Source organism: Rhinopithecus bieti, unplaced genomic scaffold (genome assembly GCF_001698545.2).
Source record: "Rhinopithecus bieti isolate Rb0 unplaced genomic scaffold, ASM169854v2 scaffold_2453, whole genome shotgun sequence".
In the NCBI taxonomy this organism is placed as follows: Eukaryota; Metazoa; Chordata; class Mammalia; order Primates; family Cercopithecidae; genus Rhinopithecus; species Rhinopithecus bieti.
This window is the reverse complement of record NW_016804447.1, coordinates 6,693,866-6,710,276: the sequence shown is the minus strand read 5'-3', so window position 1 is coordinate 6,710,276 and position 16,411 is coordinate 6,693,866. Positions and strand designations below refer to the sequence as shown.

At 36.3% G+C, this 16,411-nt stretch overlaps 2 protein-coding genes across 2 annotated transcripts in view; one reads left to right on the top strand and one right to left on the bottom strand.

Moving 5' to 3' along the window:
* Positions 1-16,411, top strand: part of ACAD11 (acyl-CoA dehydrogenase family member 11) — a 94,456-nt gene that overhangs the window by 50,895 nt on the left and 27,150 nt on the right. Inside the window, exon 13 of the mRNA XM_017868402.1 lies at positions 132-230. Within this exon, the coding sequence (XP_017723891.1) occupies positions 132-230 (99 nt within the window). The remainder of the gene's footprint in view (positions 1-131; positions 231-16,411) is intronic.
* Positions 812-6,183, bottom strand: ACKR4 (atypical chemokine receptor 4). The gene is made up of 2 exons (XM_017868407.1): positions 6,097-6,183; positions 812-3,052 (listed from the first exon to the last, which is right to left on the bottom strand). The coding sequence occupies exon 2, from the start codon at positions 3,041-3,043 to the stop codon at positions 1,991-1,993; it is 1,053 nt and encodes a 350-aa protein (XP_017723896.1). The 5' UTR covers positions 3,044-3,052; positions 6,097-6,183; the 3' UTR covers positions 812-1,990.

The window sequence follows — 16,411 nt, the reverse complement described above, 5'->3', positions numbered from 1 at the left end:
GATAATAAAAAAAAAAAAAAGAAAAAAAAAGAAAAGATAAAGATGCCTTTGTTTTTAAAGTTTCCATATCCTTATCTAAGCCTACTGATGATATCTGCCTGTCTGTAAATTCAGCTCTTGTTTATTTATAGAACCTGATGTAGCTTCAAGTGATGCCACAAATATTGAATGCAGCATCCAACGAGATGAAGATAGCTATGTAATTAATGGCAAGAAGTGGTGGAGCAGTGGTGAGTGTTCAGCCTAATTTTTTCATCTAACTCACTGATCCTTTGTGCCAGATGCTATGCTAGAATAATTCTATGATACATAGTGATCAGTTTCATGATCATAATTCTTTAAATTCTTCATGTGTAGGCCAGGTGCGGTGTCTCACACCTGTAATCTCAGCACTTTGGGAGGCTGAGGTGGGTGGATCACCTGAGGCCGAGTTCGAGACCAACCTGGCCAACATGGTGAAGCCCTGTCTCTACTAAAAATACAAAAATTAGCCAGGTGTGGTGGCAGGCATCTGTAATCCCAGCTACTTGGGAGGGGAGGCTGAGGCAGGAGTCTCGCCTGACCCCAGGTGGTGGAAGTTGATGTGTGCTGAGATGGCACCACTGCACTTCACCCTGGGCAATAAGAGTGAAACGCTGTCTCAAAAAAATGAAAAATTAATTAATTCTGCATGTGAAAGTATTTTCAAACTTAGAAATAGTGGTTGAAAGAAAAAGTAATTTTAAAATAACATGTGTTGGTTAGGTGATGTTTAAGAGCAGAAAACATCATTTTTTGTAGTTTTAGAGATAAAATTCGTTAGTGCCTACTATTTTTGACCAATGTAATTGCTGGCAAATTTTAATTTTAGTAGGAGCATATCACATGGATTATAATAATTTACAGCAAATTTTTTTAAAAGATAAGTTGTACATGTTATTAATAATTTATTGTGGTACATATTTTTATTACTCAAAAAAAAGTGTTTAAATGAAAATAGGACATTTTATGCATGGGATAATATATTTTTTAGTCAATCAGCAGTGATAGACTCATATAAATGGATGAGTTCTTTAGGAAGTTAAGAAATTGGAACCCAGATGAAAATGATAATCTGAGGATTACACCTAGACTATACATGATAAATCTAACATTTGTCATGATAACCAGTTAGTACTAAGAAAGTTGACATCATAGAAGCAAATTGTCTTTAGGAACTTACCAGGAATGTTTTGAAAAGAATCAGAAAAGCTTATTATAGTTTTTTTTTATTGCTTTTTTGGAGGAGGTGGGTTTTATAAAATTACTTACAAACTGAAAAAAAAAAAAACAGGAAAAAAGATAGAGTTCTGCTGCATACTTATTCAAGTACTAAAATTATGCAGGGAAATTGTTCTTGTATTAAAACTCAGATAATTAAAAATATTTATGAATGCCTTTTAACATGAACCTCTTTAATAATCTTAGATGGCCTAACTTATAGCATAGTAGGTTTGTTTTTTTAACTTTTATTTTGAAATTATTATAAATTCACAGGAAGTTACAAAGATGGTACAGAGTGGCCCTGGATACCCTTCACCCAGTTTCCCCCAATGGTTGCATCTTACATAATTATACTATAATGTCAAAACCAGGAAATTGAAATTGGTATAATGTGTATATACAGTTCTGTGTCATTTTATCACTTGTGTAGATTTGTATAACCACCACTGCAACCAAGACACAAAATTATCACCTCAAAGCTCCTCTTCTTTATAGCAGAGTGTTCTTATTCATTTATGCCTGTTACTATTATTTTCCTATATTTTTCATTTTAATTATCATGTTTTGTAGATTTATTATCTTGTTTCCTCTTCTTGGCTTTTATTTCTCCCCCTTTCCCCAACCCATTCTTTATTGTAAGTTGCGACCACAGCGTTTGAGATTTGAGTTTCAGAATAGTGCAAATGTTTTATTTGAGGGGGAAGCATCATTCATATGTATCCAAGCAAAAGGCAGAGCAGTTTTATCTTTAAATGCTAAAAGTACTGGTTGGCTCTGTAGGACCCTCAGAATCAAAACGAAACTCCTCCACACTTTGTCTCTGTCTTCTCCAGGACCCATATTTCTTGGCCACTTTCATAATGTAGTTTTTGAAAGATGCTCCCATAAAAACATAAAGGATTGGGTTGAGGCAGCTGTGAAAGAGTGCGACACTTTCTGTGATTTGGATGGCAATGTCCATGCGTTTGCTCATGTTGCAGTTGGTGATCAGGGAGTAGATGATGTCTATGGCTCGGCAGAACTTGACAATGTTATAAGGCAGCTGAGTGACAATGAAAACTAGAACCACTGTGAGCAGAACTTTTAGGGGTCGAGATATTTTAATGTTTGGCATCTTCATGAGTGTCCTTGCGGTGATAAAGTAGCACACCCCCATAATAAGAAAGGGTACTACAAATCCAATGCAGATTTCTAGCATTTGAATCGATGCTTTCATTGATGTTCCTAGGTAGTGGGGAAAAATGGGAATGCACCTAGCATTGTCATTTACTGTATAAAAAACCAGCTGGGGTATGCTTAGCAAGATGGCAGCCATCCAGACACAGGAACAGATGACCCAGCATGGTTTTCCCACTGCTGATTGGCTGGGGCCTTTAGTTACTGCCACATATCTGTCTATGCTGATACAAGCCAGAAACTGCATTCCAGAGACAAAGTTTAGTGTGTACAAGGCTGAAGTTATTTTGCACATTGTTTTCCCTAAAACCCACCCATGAACTGCATTAACAGCCCAAAAAGGCAAAGTGAATAGAAGGAGTAAATCTGCCACAGCCAAATTCAGGATGTACACATCTGTTTTGGTTCTCTGTTTCTTGTAATAGGCATAAATTGCCACTACCGTGGAATTGCCTGCAAGTCCAATGACAAAAGCTATTGTGAGGAACACAGGGAGGAAAACTTTTGCAAATTCTCTGACGTCTTCTTTGATACAGATCAATTCATATTGAGTGTAGTCATAAGTGCCATTCGTTTCATTTTCCTCATAATAATAATCTGTTGACTGGTTCTGTTCCAAAGCCATGGCTCCAATCTAGATGGCAAAGAGAATACAGGATAGATACTTGTCTAAATATGCTTAAAAGGAAACAGTTTTTTATCAAGCTGTTTTGTTCTTTCCCTAGAGTATAGCCTGTTGCTGTAACATAATATATGAGCCTGAATCTAGCACTCTTTGAAATGCTTTAATGGGAGCCACATTGGAATATGACCCCAAGATCAGTTACTCAAACTTTGCTTGTACAATTCTGTGTGAAAGAACTGGGATTTGCACAGGGCAATAAACATAATGCCCTGGAGAATTTTCTTAATCATTAAATCCTAAATAAAAGCGAAGACTTTTATGTAAAAATGATTTTTAAAATATGAAAATTTAATTAGATTTTAACTAGAAAGAATAAATAGTGTTATAATCTGTACATACATAATTTTGTGAATCTTAAAAGTACATCTACAACAAATTGAATAAAAATGAAAATAGTAAATTACTTGGTTTATTTAATTAAATTTTGATTTTGATGTTATTTATACATTTAAATAAGTTAAATAAATTCTCTCAGCATTTGTACTAAATTTAACTAGTTGCCTTTTATAAAACAAGATCTCCTTTAGCCATCTTCACTCCAAAACTGGTCACTACTTGCTTATTGTATACTGTTTTTAAGTAGCACCACTATCCTCTAGTCATCTAAACTGTAAGCCTGCTTCATTCTTATCTTCTCTCTTACCTTCATCCCTGATTCCCCATCAGTTCCTAAGTTCTGATTCTGCCTTCCAAATAGGTCTTGAATCTGTCTTCTCTTAATCTGCATTCTTCCACACATTTGCACAATTTAGCTATTATGTTTCTCACCTAGCCTACTGCACTATCTTTCTAATATTTAAGTTTTAATTTTTTTTTTCCTTTTTGAGATGGAGTCTCGTTCTGTTGCCCAGGCTGGAGTGCAGTGGCGCAGTCTCGGCTACTGCAACCTCTGCCTCCCAGGTTCATGCGATTTTCCTGCCTCTCAAGTAGCTGGGATTATAGGTACACACCACCATGCCTGGCTAATTTTTTCTATTTTTAGTAGAGATGGGGTTTCACTATGTTGGCCAGACTGGTCTTGAACTCCTGACCTCGTGATCCACCTGCCTCGGCCTCCCAAAGTGCTGGGATTACAGGCGTGAGCCACCGAGCCTGGCCTATTTTTAAATTTTAGTCCATTGATTGATTGATTGTTATAAGACTGTTTAACTTTTGTATTTTTGATGGAGACGGGGTTTTACCAGGTTGCAAAGGCTGGTCTCAAACTCCTGGGCTCAGCAATCTACCTGCCTTGGCCTTGCAAAGTGTTGGGGTAACAGGCATGAGCCACCGCACCTGACCAAGCAGTATCTTTCTAACTGATACCCTGTTGTTACTCCTCCTCAATACCTCCTTGTCAAAAACGTTTTTCCTATTTCCACCGGAGTATTTGATCTCTGAATCGCCAGTCTGCCTCTCCTCTGTTTTGTTCCTCATCTGGAAGACACATCTCTTCACCTGAAAGCCACAATCCAAGCTCCTAAGCATAACACCCAAGGCTCCCTTCATAATGTAGTGCCATCCCCGGCTTCTGCCACCTCTTCCTACTCTGTGTCCATGTTGGAGACAGTGGTAGGACTAATTTCTCAGCAGTGGGCTGGCACCCACCATGCAGCAGCATCTGTCTACATCATTGCTCATTCTGTTCCTTTATCTACCATATGATTTCCTGCCCTTCCCTGGAAGGGCCAATTCCTACTCAATTAACGCGGATGCCACCTCCCCAGAAGACTTTCCTGATGTATTAGCAATCTCTACATACCCCTCAGAGAACTGATCCATTCTATGGAAAGGATGCGTTTCCAATACTACCTTGTTCCTCTAGGTTTTAAGTTCCTCAAAGCATGACCTGTTTGATTTGTGTTTGTAAATAGAATCTTGTTAATGTGCCTGGCACAAAGTAGCTTCTCAGTAAATATTTATCAAATTAAAGGTTTTGCCTACAGATATAAAGCTATTATTCTAGAATGGATAGATAGTATGCCAGCAATCTTCTGTGTCAATATTGTTATTGCACTGTGTTGGCTACTAGCACCCCGTAGTATTAAGATAAGCTTGCACAGAATTCATAAGTTTTGGAATGTATGGAATGTATAAAATAATGACTTTCAGTGTTTTTACTATAGTGCTGAATTTTGTTTTCCTTTTTCTTTAGACTTTCTATCTTCCTTGGGTTGTTTTGTCCTTTTAAGTATCTCAAATATTCTTATAGAATCAATAATGAAAATATTATTTCTAAAACAGTGTGCCAACTTATAGTACATTTTCAAAAGAACATTCTTATGTTTGCTAACTTTTTTTTGAATGAATATAGCAAAGAAAAGAAGGCTCTGAAGAAAGATACCACATAGCAGAATTGCTTTCATTATGTAAAACCAGGTGCCAACTTTTTTAAATGACTCTTTTATCATTAAGGTTAGTTAAAAGTTCCAATCTGGAAGACTACTCTGGTCTTCATGTTCTTATGCATTAATTATTAACACAATATGAACCTTGTTCTTCCTTTCTCTTTCATAAGAAAATCTTGAACCTGATGATAAGGAATAATATGACCAAGTATTATAATATATTAAGGAAGGGAATTTTTAAGTAAGAATTAGTCTTACTAAAAATGTGAGTAAAAAAGAGTAGAAATGGAATTATTTGTAGAAATGATCCTTCTGGCAGATATATAGACACACTTTTAAGTGTCTTTGTAATTACTATTAGAACAAAAAAAAATCAGTACTTGTAAAAGAAAGTGAAAAAAAGTGATATAACAAAACCTGTTTTCTCCTTAACAAAAATTTTACCAACAAGTAATGGTATTTAAAATCATATTTTCTTCTTGCTATATTAAGATTTTCATTTAAGTTTAAAGTGTACAGCTGTTTTCAAGTAACTGTTTTTTTGTTTTACAAGTAAGCATTTAAACTTTTATGCATCAAGACTCCCTCTATATAAGTAAATATACAAGGTCTTTGGGCTTAAAAAACATATTCAAGTCAGAATGAGAAAAGAAATAAAGTACCAACCTGTTGCAGTCGACAGAGAGGAGCAGTTTTGAGTACAGAGTGTAAAATCAAATGACCTAACTCCAGCTACTTTTGTTTTCACTTTACACCCCGCCTTTATTTCGTATCCAAGAAGGCTTTCCTGAAATTTAACCTTGTGAGCACTTGATCTTTTATTTCCTGTAAAACCATCTATGAAGTTACATTCAACTTCTTAAGTGGTTTAGGTTACAAATTTGAAAAAAATCCATCTGTTTTCAAAAACTACAGACCTTTCTGAGTTTCCGTTTAGTTAAAGGTGACAAGAAAGTGACTGCAGCTGAGCTACTGACTGCTGAAGCAGAAGGAGAATCCACCTGAGGGCATCTAGGCAGCGCTTGTAGGTAGCATCTAGAGAAATACTCTCTAAAGTTATTTTGCCTAAGAAAGAAAGCAAATATGATTTTAACCAAGAAAATATCTTTTGAAGACTAAACTATCAAAGATTAACTTATAAGTAATCATTAGGTATTTGCAATAGAATTTAACATTTTTATGCCACATTATTTAATATTTATTTTAACTATTAGACTCCTCCTGGCTTCACTGTACTTCCTCTATCCTTGTCCCAGACTATTTTCCCATGGCTTTAAACTCTCTTGCTTTCTTGTTATCTTTTTTCCCAAAGCTAGAATACGAACCTTCAAAATCCTTCAGTCTGGGAGACTGTTTATTTGTTCCACATTTCCACAGAAATAAGTTAGAGAAAGAAGAGAAATTTATGCCGATTTGGCCCTCATCAGTCTATTTGAACTTGGCTGTCCTCAAATTTGCATGGCAGTTATCTATTTTTTCATGCAAGGCCAGGCTCAGTCTCCACCTGCAGAAATTATTTTAGACCCATGCCATTTTTTCTTTTCTTTTTTTAAAAAAAACAAACAAACAAAAAAACTTTTAAGTTCAGGGGTACACATGCAGGTTTGTTACACAGGTAAGCATGTATCATGGGGGTTTGTAGTGCAGATTATTTTATCACCCAGGTGTTAAGGCTAGTACCCCTTAGTTATTTTTCCTGATCCTCTTTCTCCTACCACCCTCTACTCTTTGATAGGCCCTGATGTGTTCCTCTCCATGTGTCCATGTGTTCTCATCATTTAGCTCCCACTTATAAGTGAGAATATGCAGTATTTGGCTTTCTGTCCCTGTGTTAGTTTGCTAAGGATAATGGCCTCCAGCTCCATCCACGTGCCTGCAAAGGACATAATCTCATTTTTTATGGCTGCATAGTATTCCATGCTGTATCTGTACAGCGTTTTCTTTGTCCAGTCTATCATTGATGGGTATTTAGGTTGATTCCCTGTCTTTGCTATTGTGCATAGTGCAGCAATGAACATAGGCATGCATGTGTCTTTATAAGGGAATAATTTATATTCCTTTGGGTATATACCCAGTAATGGAATTGTTGGTTCGAATGATATTTCTGTCTTTAGGTCTTTGAGGAATTGCCACACTGTTTTCTACAATGATTGAACTAATTTACGCTCCCACCAACAGTTTATAAGTGCTCCTTTTTCTTCACAACCTCACCAGCATCTGTAATTTTTTGAGTTTTTAATAATAGCCATTCTGACTGGTGTGAGAAGGTATCTCCATTGTGATTTTGATTTGCATTTCTCTCATGATCAGCGATGTTTAGCTTTTTTTCATATGATTGTTGGTGGTATGTATGTCTTCTTTTGAGAAGTGTCTGTTCTCAATCCTTTGCCCACTTTTTAATAGGGTTGTTTTTTAAATGTAAATTTAAATTCCTTATAGATGCTGGATATTAGACCTTTGTCAGATGCATAGTTTGCAAAGATTTTCTCCCATTCTGTAGGTTGTCTGTTTACTCTGTTGATAGTTTCTTTTGCAGTGCAGAAGCTCTTCAGTTTAATTAGGTTCCATTTGCCAATTTTTGCTTCTATTGCAATTGCTTCATCATGAATTATCATAGTAGCCTACAAGATCCTACAGGGTCTGCCTCCATCCCTCATTGTCTCTCTGACCTCATTTCATGCTACTCACCCCTTTGCCTACTTGTTCTGCCATGCCCAGCTTCTTGCTGTTTGAGAGCATACCAGTCACAGTCCTATTAGGGCTTTTGTGCTGGCTCTTCCGTCTGCCTGGAATGTGTTCTGTCTTAGTAATTGCAAAGCTCACTTCCTCTTCTCTTTCAAGTCTTTTCCTAATCACCACCAACTCACTGAGGCAATTCTTGACTACTCTACTTAAAATACCCCTCACCCCCCTGGACTCCCAGTCCACCAGACCCATAGCACTTATCATGTTCTAATGTACCATATCATTTATACTATGATTGCTGTAAATTGTCTTTCACCCTGTATTAGAATATAAGCTTCATCAGGACAGGCACTTTTGTTTGCTTTGTTCATTGATATATCCCAAGTACCAAGAATAGTATCTGGCACATAATGACTACTCAAAAATATTTTGAATTAATAAAAAAAATTCTACTGTCCACTTTGATTATTATCTAACAACTGGTCTGTAACTGCAGCCTTCATAATTATCAGTTGATAATCTCTTTGGTCTTTCTATGTAATACACAATACTGACTTGTAGGCATTTGCAAGTACTCTTACTCCTGCCTAGCGCACTCTTCCCACCCTATTTTAGATCCCTAACTCCTATTTACAATTCAGATTTAGTTCTGACCTTAACATTAATCCAGGAAGCCTTCCATAACTCCTTCAGATTAGATCAGAGATACCTACTCTTCTATAGTCTTTTCACTGTATTGTTGGTACTTATTTAAATTTTCTTCCATAGCTGTCTTATACCCTGCTGTATCCTCAACATTTGGCTTGGTACCTTACTCATGGTACCAGCTTAATGAATAATAATTAAATTCATGAATCAATCAACTGATGTTTAAGTAACTCATCCTCCACAGCCATGTAAGTTTAGCAATGGAATTGGAATTCTGAATTCAGATCTTCAGTCTATTTTATCATCTTATCTCTTATATCTCTTTGTTATTTTATGATACCATCTATTATAGAATCTTGATACTCTTTTATAGATTCAAAAGTATCTATCCCTTTCCTTTATTTACCCCACCCCCAACAATCATAAACTTTCTTGTAAATGGGATTCCTTTATTGCAAATTGGTTGTAATGCTATAATTTTTACATCTTTTGAATTTACACATTGTTTTACTGAGACACGTACAAAGCCCTTGAGGCATAGGGGATCTCAGGATTGACCAGCTTCTTCTGGTAGCGTGTGTATGAATGCTGTGTATAAATCATGGTGTATGAATCATGGTGAAACTAGCTGACTGGCTGGCCTTTTCCTGTATTTTCCCTTTTCTCCTGATAGAACTAGGAGAGACAGTGGTAATAGGGAGATTTGACAAAATATGCAAAATAAATCATGTAGCTTGGAGGGTAGGCAGAAGCATCACTCACCTTAGGCAACTTTTCAAAGTACTTACTTGATGCTTGTGTAACTCTCTTCTACTTCTCGTATTCCTAAGAACTGATGATGATTCCATTTTGCTGCTTACCATAAATTGGCTCCTACTCTTAACCTCCCTAACATAGCAGTGTCCCTTGTTCTTGAAGAATCTCTCTCCCCCCACCCCTTTCTCATCCCTTTTCTTGTATTGTCATTTTGCTATGTTACCCAGGCTGGTCTCCAACTCCTAGACTCAAACAATCCGCCCATCCCAGCCTCCAAAAGTGCTGGAGTGAATCTGTAATTTTGACGAGTATTGCCAAATTGTACTCCACAGGGATGGTATTACTTTGTTCTCTACCAATAATGTATAGAAGTGTCTGTTTTTCTAAAATATTGCCAGTAGAATGTGTTGTTTCACTACCACTCCGCTTTCTGAATGACTTGTAACAACTTCAGCACCCCTTACCTACCCTTGCCAGGCATGTGTGGAATACTGGATAATAAACTGCTTTGAATATTTCATTATTACTCTACTCCACATTTATTTGATTAGTGGTAAAGTTAAGCAATTTTAAAAATCTCTTTTATTATTCTTATTTCCTCTTTTTGCAATTGTGTTCTTTGCCCATCTGTATACTGATTTTCAGTATACAGTATGATTTCTTTATAATTTAGGGAGCTAAATATTGCATACATTTTGTCATGAATGTTGAAACATTTTCCCCCCAATTTTTTTTGCTTTTTAATTTTATTTTCTAATGTACAACCGTTTTATATGGATAAACCAGTTGATCTTTATCTTTTGATTTTGATTCATTTATCATTTTAAGTTTTAAAATCCTTTCTCACCCAGAGATTTGATAAATATTATATTATTTTTCTTCTAGTTTTTTTATGTCTTGATTTTTTTAAATTTTAAACTCTATTTGGGATTTATTTTGATCTAACCATATTCTATAGTAACAACATAATAGCAGCAGCTTGTAACATTATTACTTAATACTTATTATTTAGATGTAAACCTAGAGATGGATTCAGTGAATTTTGAAGATTTCCCTGTTAAAGATACACACTCTAAGAGAACACATGGGATTTTTTTTTCTTTAACTGTGGGATTGTACAATAAACATCTTTTTTCTTATAAGGGAAATTTTATTGCAAAATAGTACTTACTCCAATTTGAATTGTCAGTATTAAAGCTAAAACCAAATGAAGTTCAATTGTTCCACCTCAGAAATTCAATGTTGGTAGAAGAAACAGCCTTGAGAATTTGTGGATAGCTATCTGTGCTTCATGGTATGTAATTGTTTACATCAGTTTCTTAATAGTTACAAACCACACTTTACTCAAAGGTCATGTTTTTTTATCCACCTATCATATCTCCTTTTGTTTGAAAATGATTTTGCGGATAAAAGCCTAAGAAATTAAAAATCACCAACTAACATCAGGGAGATGTAATTTTCAAACTGATTTAATCCTGGCACTTGAACAGCCTTGAAATACCACAGTGTCTGGATTAAAAACAAAATTACTTTAGGCCATCCGTTTTCATTCATGAAGGCCTGTGACACAGCATATGTGTTTAAATGTTCTCTGGTCTATTCAGATTTCCTGTAATATATTTTATTTATGACATTGGGTATCCTGTTCATTAACTAAAATGCCACAAACAAGCAAAACTCTCTATAAAAGAAGGTTGTTTCAACTGCTGCACTTGCCAAATTCTGCTTATAGCTAAGGGGAGATGATATCTTTGAGAAGGGTTTTTCTCATTTTTCTGAAACATCGTTGTTAAATACAAATATTTCAAATTCTACAAACTATGCATTCACCCTTACTTCCTCTACTTAATGGTCACAAAAGACATCCAACTTAAAAATTGTATTTTTTAGAATATTAATTGTTCTCCATATAAGATTGAGGAAGACAGAATCAAATAATTATTTGCCTTGCTTCTTGAGTTTCTTCAATATTTACCTGGTATCTGAAATCTATTGGGCATTTATGTAAGGCTGTGGCAACATTTTTGTTTGTTTGCTTTGTTTTGAGACAAGGTCTCACTCTGTTGCCCAGGCTAGAATGCAGGGGCATGATCACGGCTCACTGCAACCTTGACTTCCCAGGGCTCAAGCAATCCTCCTACCTCAACATCCCAAGTAGCTGGGACTATAGGCACACTGCACCATGCTTGGCTAATTTTTAAATTTTTTTGTATAGATGAAGTCTCGCTAGGTTGCCCAGGCTGGTTTCAAACGCCTGGGCTCAAGTGATCCTCCCGCTTCAGCTTCCCTTTTGGGATTACAGATATGAGTCATCATGCCCAGCCAGCATTTTTAAATGATAGAAAGAATGAGGTAAGAAGTAATATTGGGAAGTATTAGATAAAAAATTACATATTCTGAATATTAGAAAAAGAGGGCTTTAGGCCAGGGTTCAAAGGAAATAGAAAGAAGATTTTACTTCAGCTCACTGATGCTGGATATCTAGCATCAGTGAAACCTTGAAAGATTTACCCAAGTGTTCTTGATTGCTAGAATGGAGAGAAAGAAAAATATCTCTAAAAATGGGCCCATAGACCAATGGAACAGAGCAGAGAGCCCAGAAATAAGGCTGCTCACCTATGACCATCTGATCTTCGACAGGGCTGACAAAAACAAGCAATGGGGAAAAGACTCCCTATTTTATAGATGGTGCTGGGATAACTAGCTAGCCATATGCAGAAGATTGAAGCTGGACTCCTACCTTACAACATATACAAAAGTTAATTCAAAATGAATTAGAGACTTAAATGTAAAACCCAAAACTATTAAAAACCCTGGAAGACGACTTAGGCAATACTGTCCTAGACATAGGGATGGGCAAAGAGTTCATGACAAAGACACCAAAGGCAATCACAGCAAAAGCAAAAATTGACAAGTGAGATCTAATTAAACTTAAGAGCTTCTGCGCAGCAAAAGAAACTATCAGCAGAGTGAACAGACAACCTACAGAATGGAAGAAAATATTTGCAAACTATGTATCTGACAAAGGTCTAATATCCAGCATCTATAAGGAACTTGAACAAATTTACAAGAGAAAAACAATCCCATTAAAAAGTGGGCAAACGACATGAACAGAAACTTTTCAAAGGAAGATATGTATGCAGCCAACAAAATATGAAGGAAAGCTCAATATCACTGATCATTCGAGAAATGCAAATCAAAATCACAATGAGATACCATCTCACACCAATCAGGATGGCTATTAATAAAAAGCCAAAAAATAACAGTTGCTGATGAGGTTGTAGAAAAAAAGGAACACTTAATACACTGTTGGTGGGAGTGTAAATTAGTTCAACCATTGTGGAAAGCAGTATGGAGATTGCCCAGAGAGCTAAATATAGAACTACTGGCTGGGCACGGTAGCTCCTGCCTGTAATCCCAACACTTTCGGAGGCTGAGGTGGGAGGATCAGTTGAGACCAGGAGTTCGAGACCAGCCTGGCCAACATGGCAAAACCCCAAAATACAAAAATTAGCCAAGCATGGTGGCACATGCCTGTAATCCCAGCTACTCAGGAGGCCAAGGCACGAGAATCACTTGAACCTGGGAACAGGGAGATTACAGTGAGCTGAGATCGCGCCACTGTACTCCAGCCTTGGCAACAGAGTGAGACTGCCTCAAAAAAAATCCAAAAACAAAAACAAAAAAGCAGAGCTACCATTCAACCCAGCGATCCCATTACTGGGTATATACCCAAAGGAATAGAAATTATTCTACCATAAAGACACACGGATGCGAATGTTCATTGCAGCACTATTCACAATAGCAAAGACATGGAATCAACCTAAATGCCCATCAATGACAGATTGGATAAAGAAAATGTGGTACATATACACCGTGGAATACTATGCAGTCATCAAAAAGAATGAGATCATGTCTTTTGCAGGAACATGGATGGAGCTGGAGGCTATTATCCTTAGCAAACTAACGCAAGAACAGAAAGCCAGATACCGCGTGTTCTCACTTCTAAGTGGGAGCTAAATGACGAGAACTTATGAACACAAAGAAGGAAACAACAGACACAGAGGTCTACTTGAGCATGGAGGGTGCGAGGAGGGAAAGGAGCAGAAAAGATAACTATTGGGTACTGGGCTTAATACCTGGGTGGTGAAATAATCTGTGCAACTAACACTAGTGACACAAGTTCACCTATGTAACAAACCTTCACATTTACCACTGAACCTAAAATACAAGTTTGGGGTTTTTTTAAAGAAAATATTTCTAATGAAAATGAACCTCAAATCATGTTATGTCCTAATCTGATTTTCAGAAGTATGCCTACCAAGGAGTATGCCCACACAATGCATTATGTGAGGCAAGTAGCTTTGATCCTTCAGCCTGTAGGCATCTAGAGAGGCACTGGCCAAGGCTTCCTACAACTAAAACCTCAAAGATAGCCCCAAGTAGAAAAATATCCAGTTGAAAAATTAGAAGCGAACACTCTGTAAATGATTCTTCCTCTTTAATTTCTAACTAAGAATCAAAGCATGATTGCATATTATTGCATAGCCAGGGATAAAAGATTCCCCCAACTGAGCATTTCTAGATAAGTCATTCAGGTAACATCCACAATGAAAGGTAAGTATTGTCATCTGCCATTAAATCATCTGCCGTTAAATCATTAAATCTTTAATGATTAAAGGAGGTTTGTTAATATTCTTTGCGTTGGTCCTCAGATTAGTGGAATTTTGTCATAGTCCATTCAGGCCACTATTATACAACACCAATAATTAGGTAACTTCTAAACAACAGAGATGTATTTCTCATGATTCTAGAGGCTGAAAAGTCCGAGAACAAGGCACCGGTAGAGTTGGTGCCTGGTGAGGGCCTGCATTCTGGTTCATAGATGGCACCTTCTTGTTCTGTCCTCATATAGTGAAAAAGGTGACTAAGCTCACTCAGGCCTCTTTGATAAAGACACTAATTCCATTTTAATCACTTAATCACCTCCTTTGGGACCTCGTCACCAGCAGCTTGGGAGTTAGGATTCCAACACATGACTTCTAGGGAGGGACACATACATTCAGACCATAGCAGTTTCTTTACCTGTTAACATCTGTAAAAATCAAAAGGACATGTTCTTGTAAATATAAACAATGGTAAACAATTTGAAAATTTAGATGTTTGGATAAATTAGGAAAGCCAAATAGAGTTACTGTGAAGAATATGACATTTGAGATTTTTAAAACTTAACTTTTAAATATGTTAATGGGGGATCTTTTCTCATTAGTACAAATGAGGATGGTCCTTTCTGAACTGATTAAAACATAGGTTCCATTAAATTTGAAGGAATCTAAATTATAAGCAACAGTTTTAAAGGCATTGCATTTCAATCTTAACTATACTTTACATATGTTATTTATAGTATGGAATAATGGAGGAGATTAGAATTTTAAGCTCTTGGTTTTATTAGTTTTGAAATTTGAGAGCTTCTAAGATTTCTAATTCTGCTTATGTGATCATTTTGAAGTGAGCATTGCATTTCTCAAATTTTAGCTGATAAATAAAACTAATGTATTTGTCATGAATAAAAATGTATATTTGTATTCAAATATTAATGAATGTATAAGAAATTATAACACTGGGTAAGTGAAGACCTGGTTTTTGGCAAAGTTTAAAGGTAAGAACTCTGGAGGAGTTCTATTGCCAGTCGGGTGGAGTAAGTACTTAAGATTAACCTTCCCACAGATAACAACTAAAAAACTACAAAATACATACATGCATGCATGCATACATACATACATACATACCTGCCTGCCTGAAATTCTCAGGGGAGTGAACAAAAGGCAAGCCGATTTTGTAGGGGAGTCAAAATTTGGAAAGTGAGATGGGCATAGGGTGAGTTTTTCATTTTTAGAGTTTAGCCTGAGGAAAAAGTGTAGAACAGGAAAGCTAAAGCTTCTTTGGAAAACTCAGATCTCTGTGTCCTGAGAAACCAGAGGAGAGTGTCTAGGGCAGCCATCACTGCTGGGAAATGAGGTGGGTATTCCTAGAAAGGAAAACGCCAGAAAAGGGGAGCTCCAGCTTTCATGTGGAAACTTTGCTTGGGTGTCTGGCTAACTCCTGAATGAAAGTAATGCACAGGGCAAACTCAAAGCACCTTGCAGCTAAATAATAAGAACTACACTGAAATTTGATTTCCACCTGAATTGTGATAGACTCTGCAGTTTTACTCTACCTGAGTTAATTGCCTGTCAAAACAAAACCATCAACATTCTGTGGAGGAATATGACAGAATCTAGAGTTTCAAAACAAAACAAAAAAAAAAACAAAATCACAACGTCCAGAATACAATCTAAAATTGCTCAACCAATGAAGAATAAGGAAAACATGACCCATTTTCAAGGGGAAAGGCCAACACCCAAATGATTCAGATGTTGGAATCATCAGACAAGGACTTAAGGCAGCTATTAAAATGTGCTTATTGAGGTCAAGAAAAATAAAACGATAAGAAATATCAGAAGAGAAATAGAAAACAGAAAATAACCAAGTAGAAATACCAGAACTTAAAGGTAAAATATGTGGAAAGAAATTCACTGACTGGGCTTAATAACATAATGGAGATAACAGAGGAAATAATGAACTTGAAGATAGACAATAGAAATTATCCAATATGAAGAAAAGATATAAAGAAATGAACAATCCTAGGGACCATTTAGTTCTAAAATATGTGTAGAGTTCAAGAAGAGGCAAGAGGGAGAGATTTGCGTTTGAAAGAAGAATAAACTCTAAAAATTCTAAAACTGCTAATTATTTTTGATTGATGTAAAATAAATGTGTTTAACCTGAATTAAGGGTCTTTATTGTCTAATGTCAGTGCACATACTAGAGATTTTTTTTTTTTTTTTTTTTT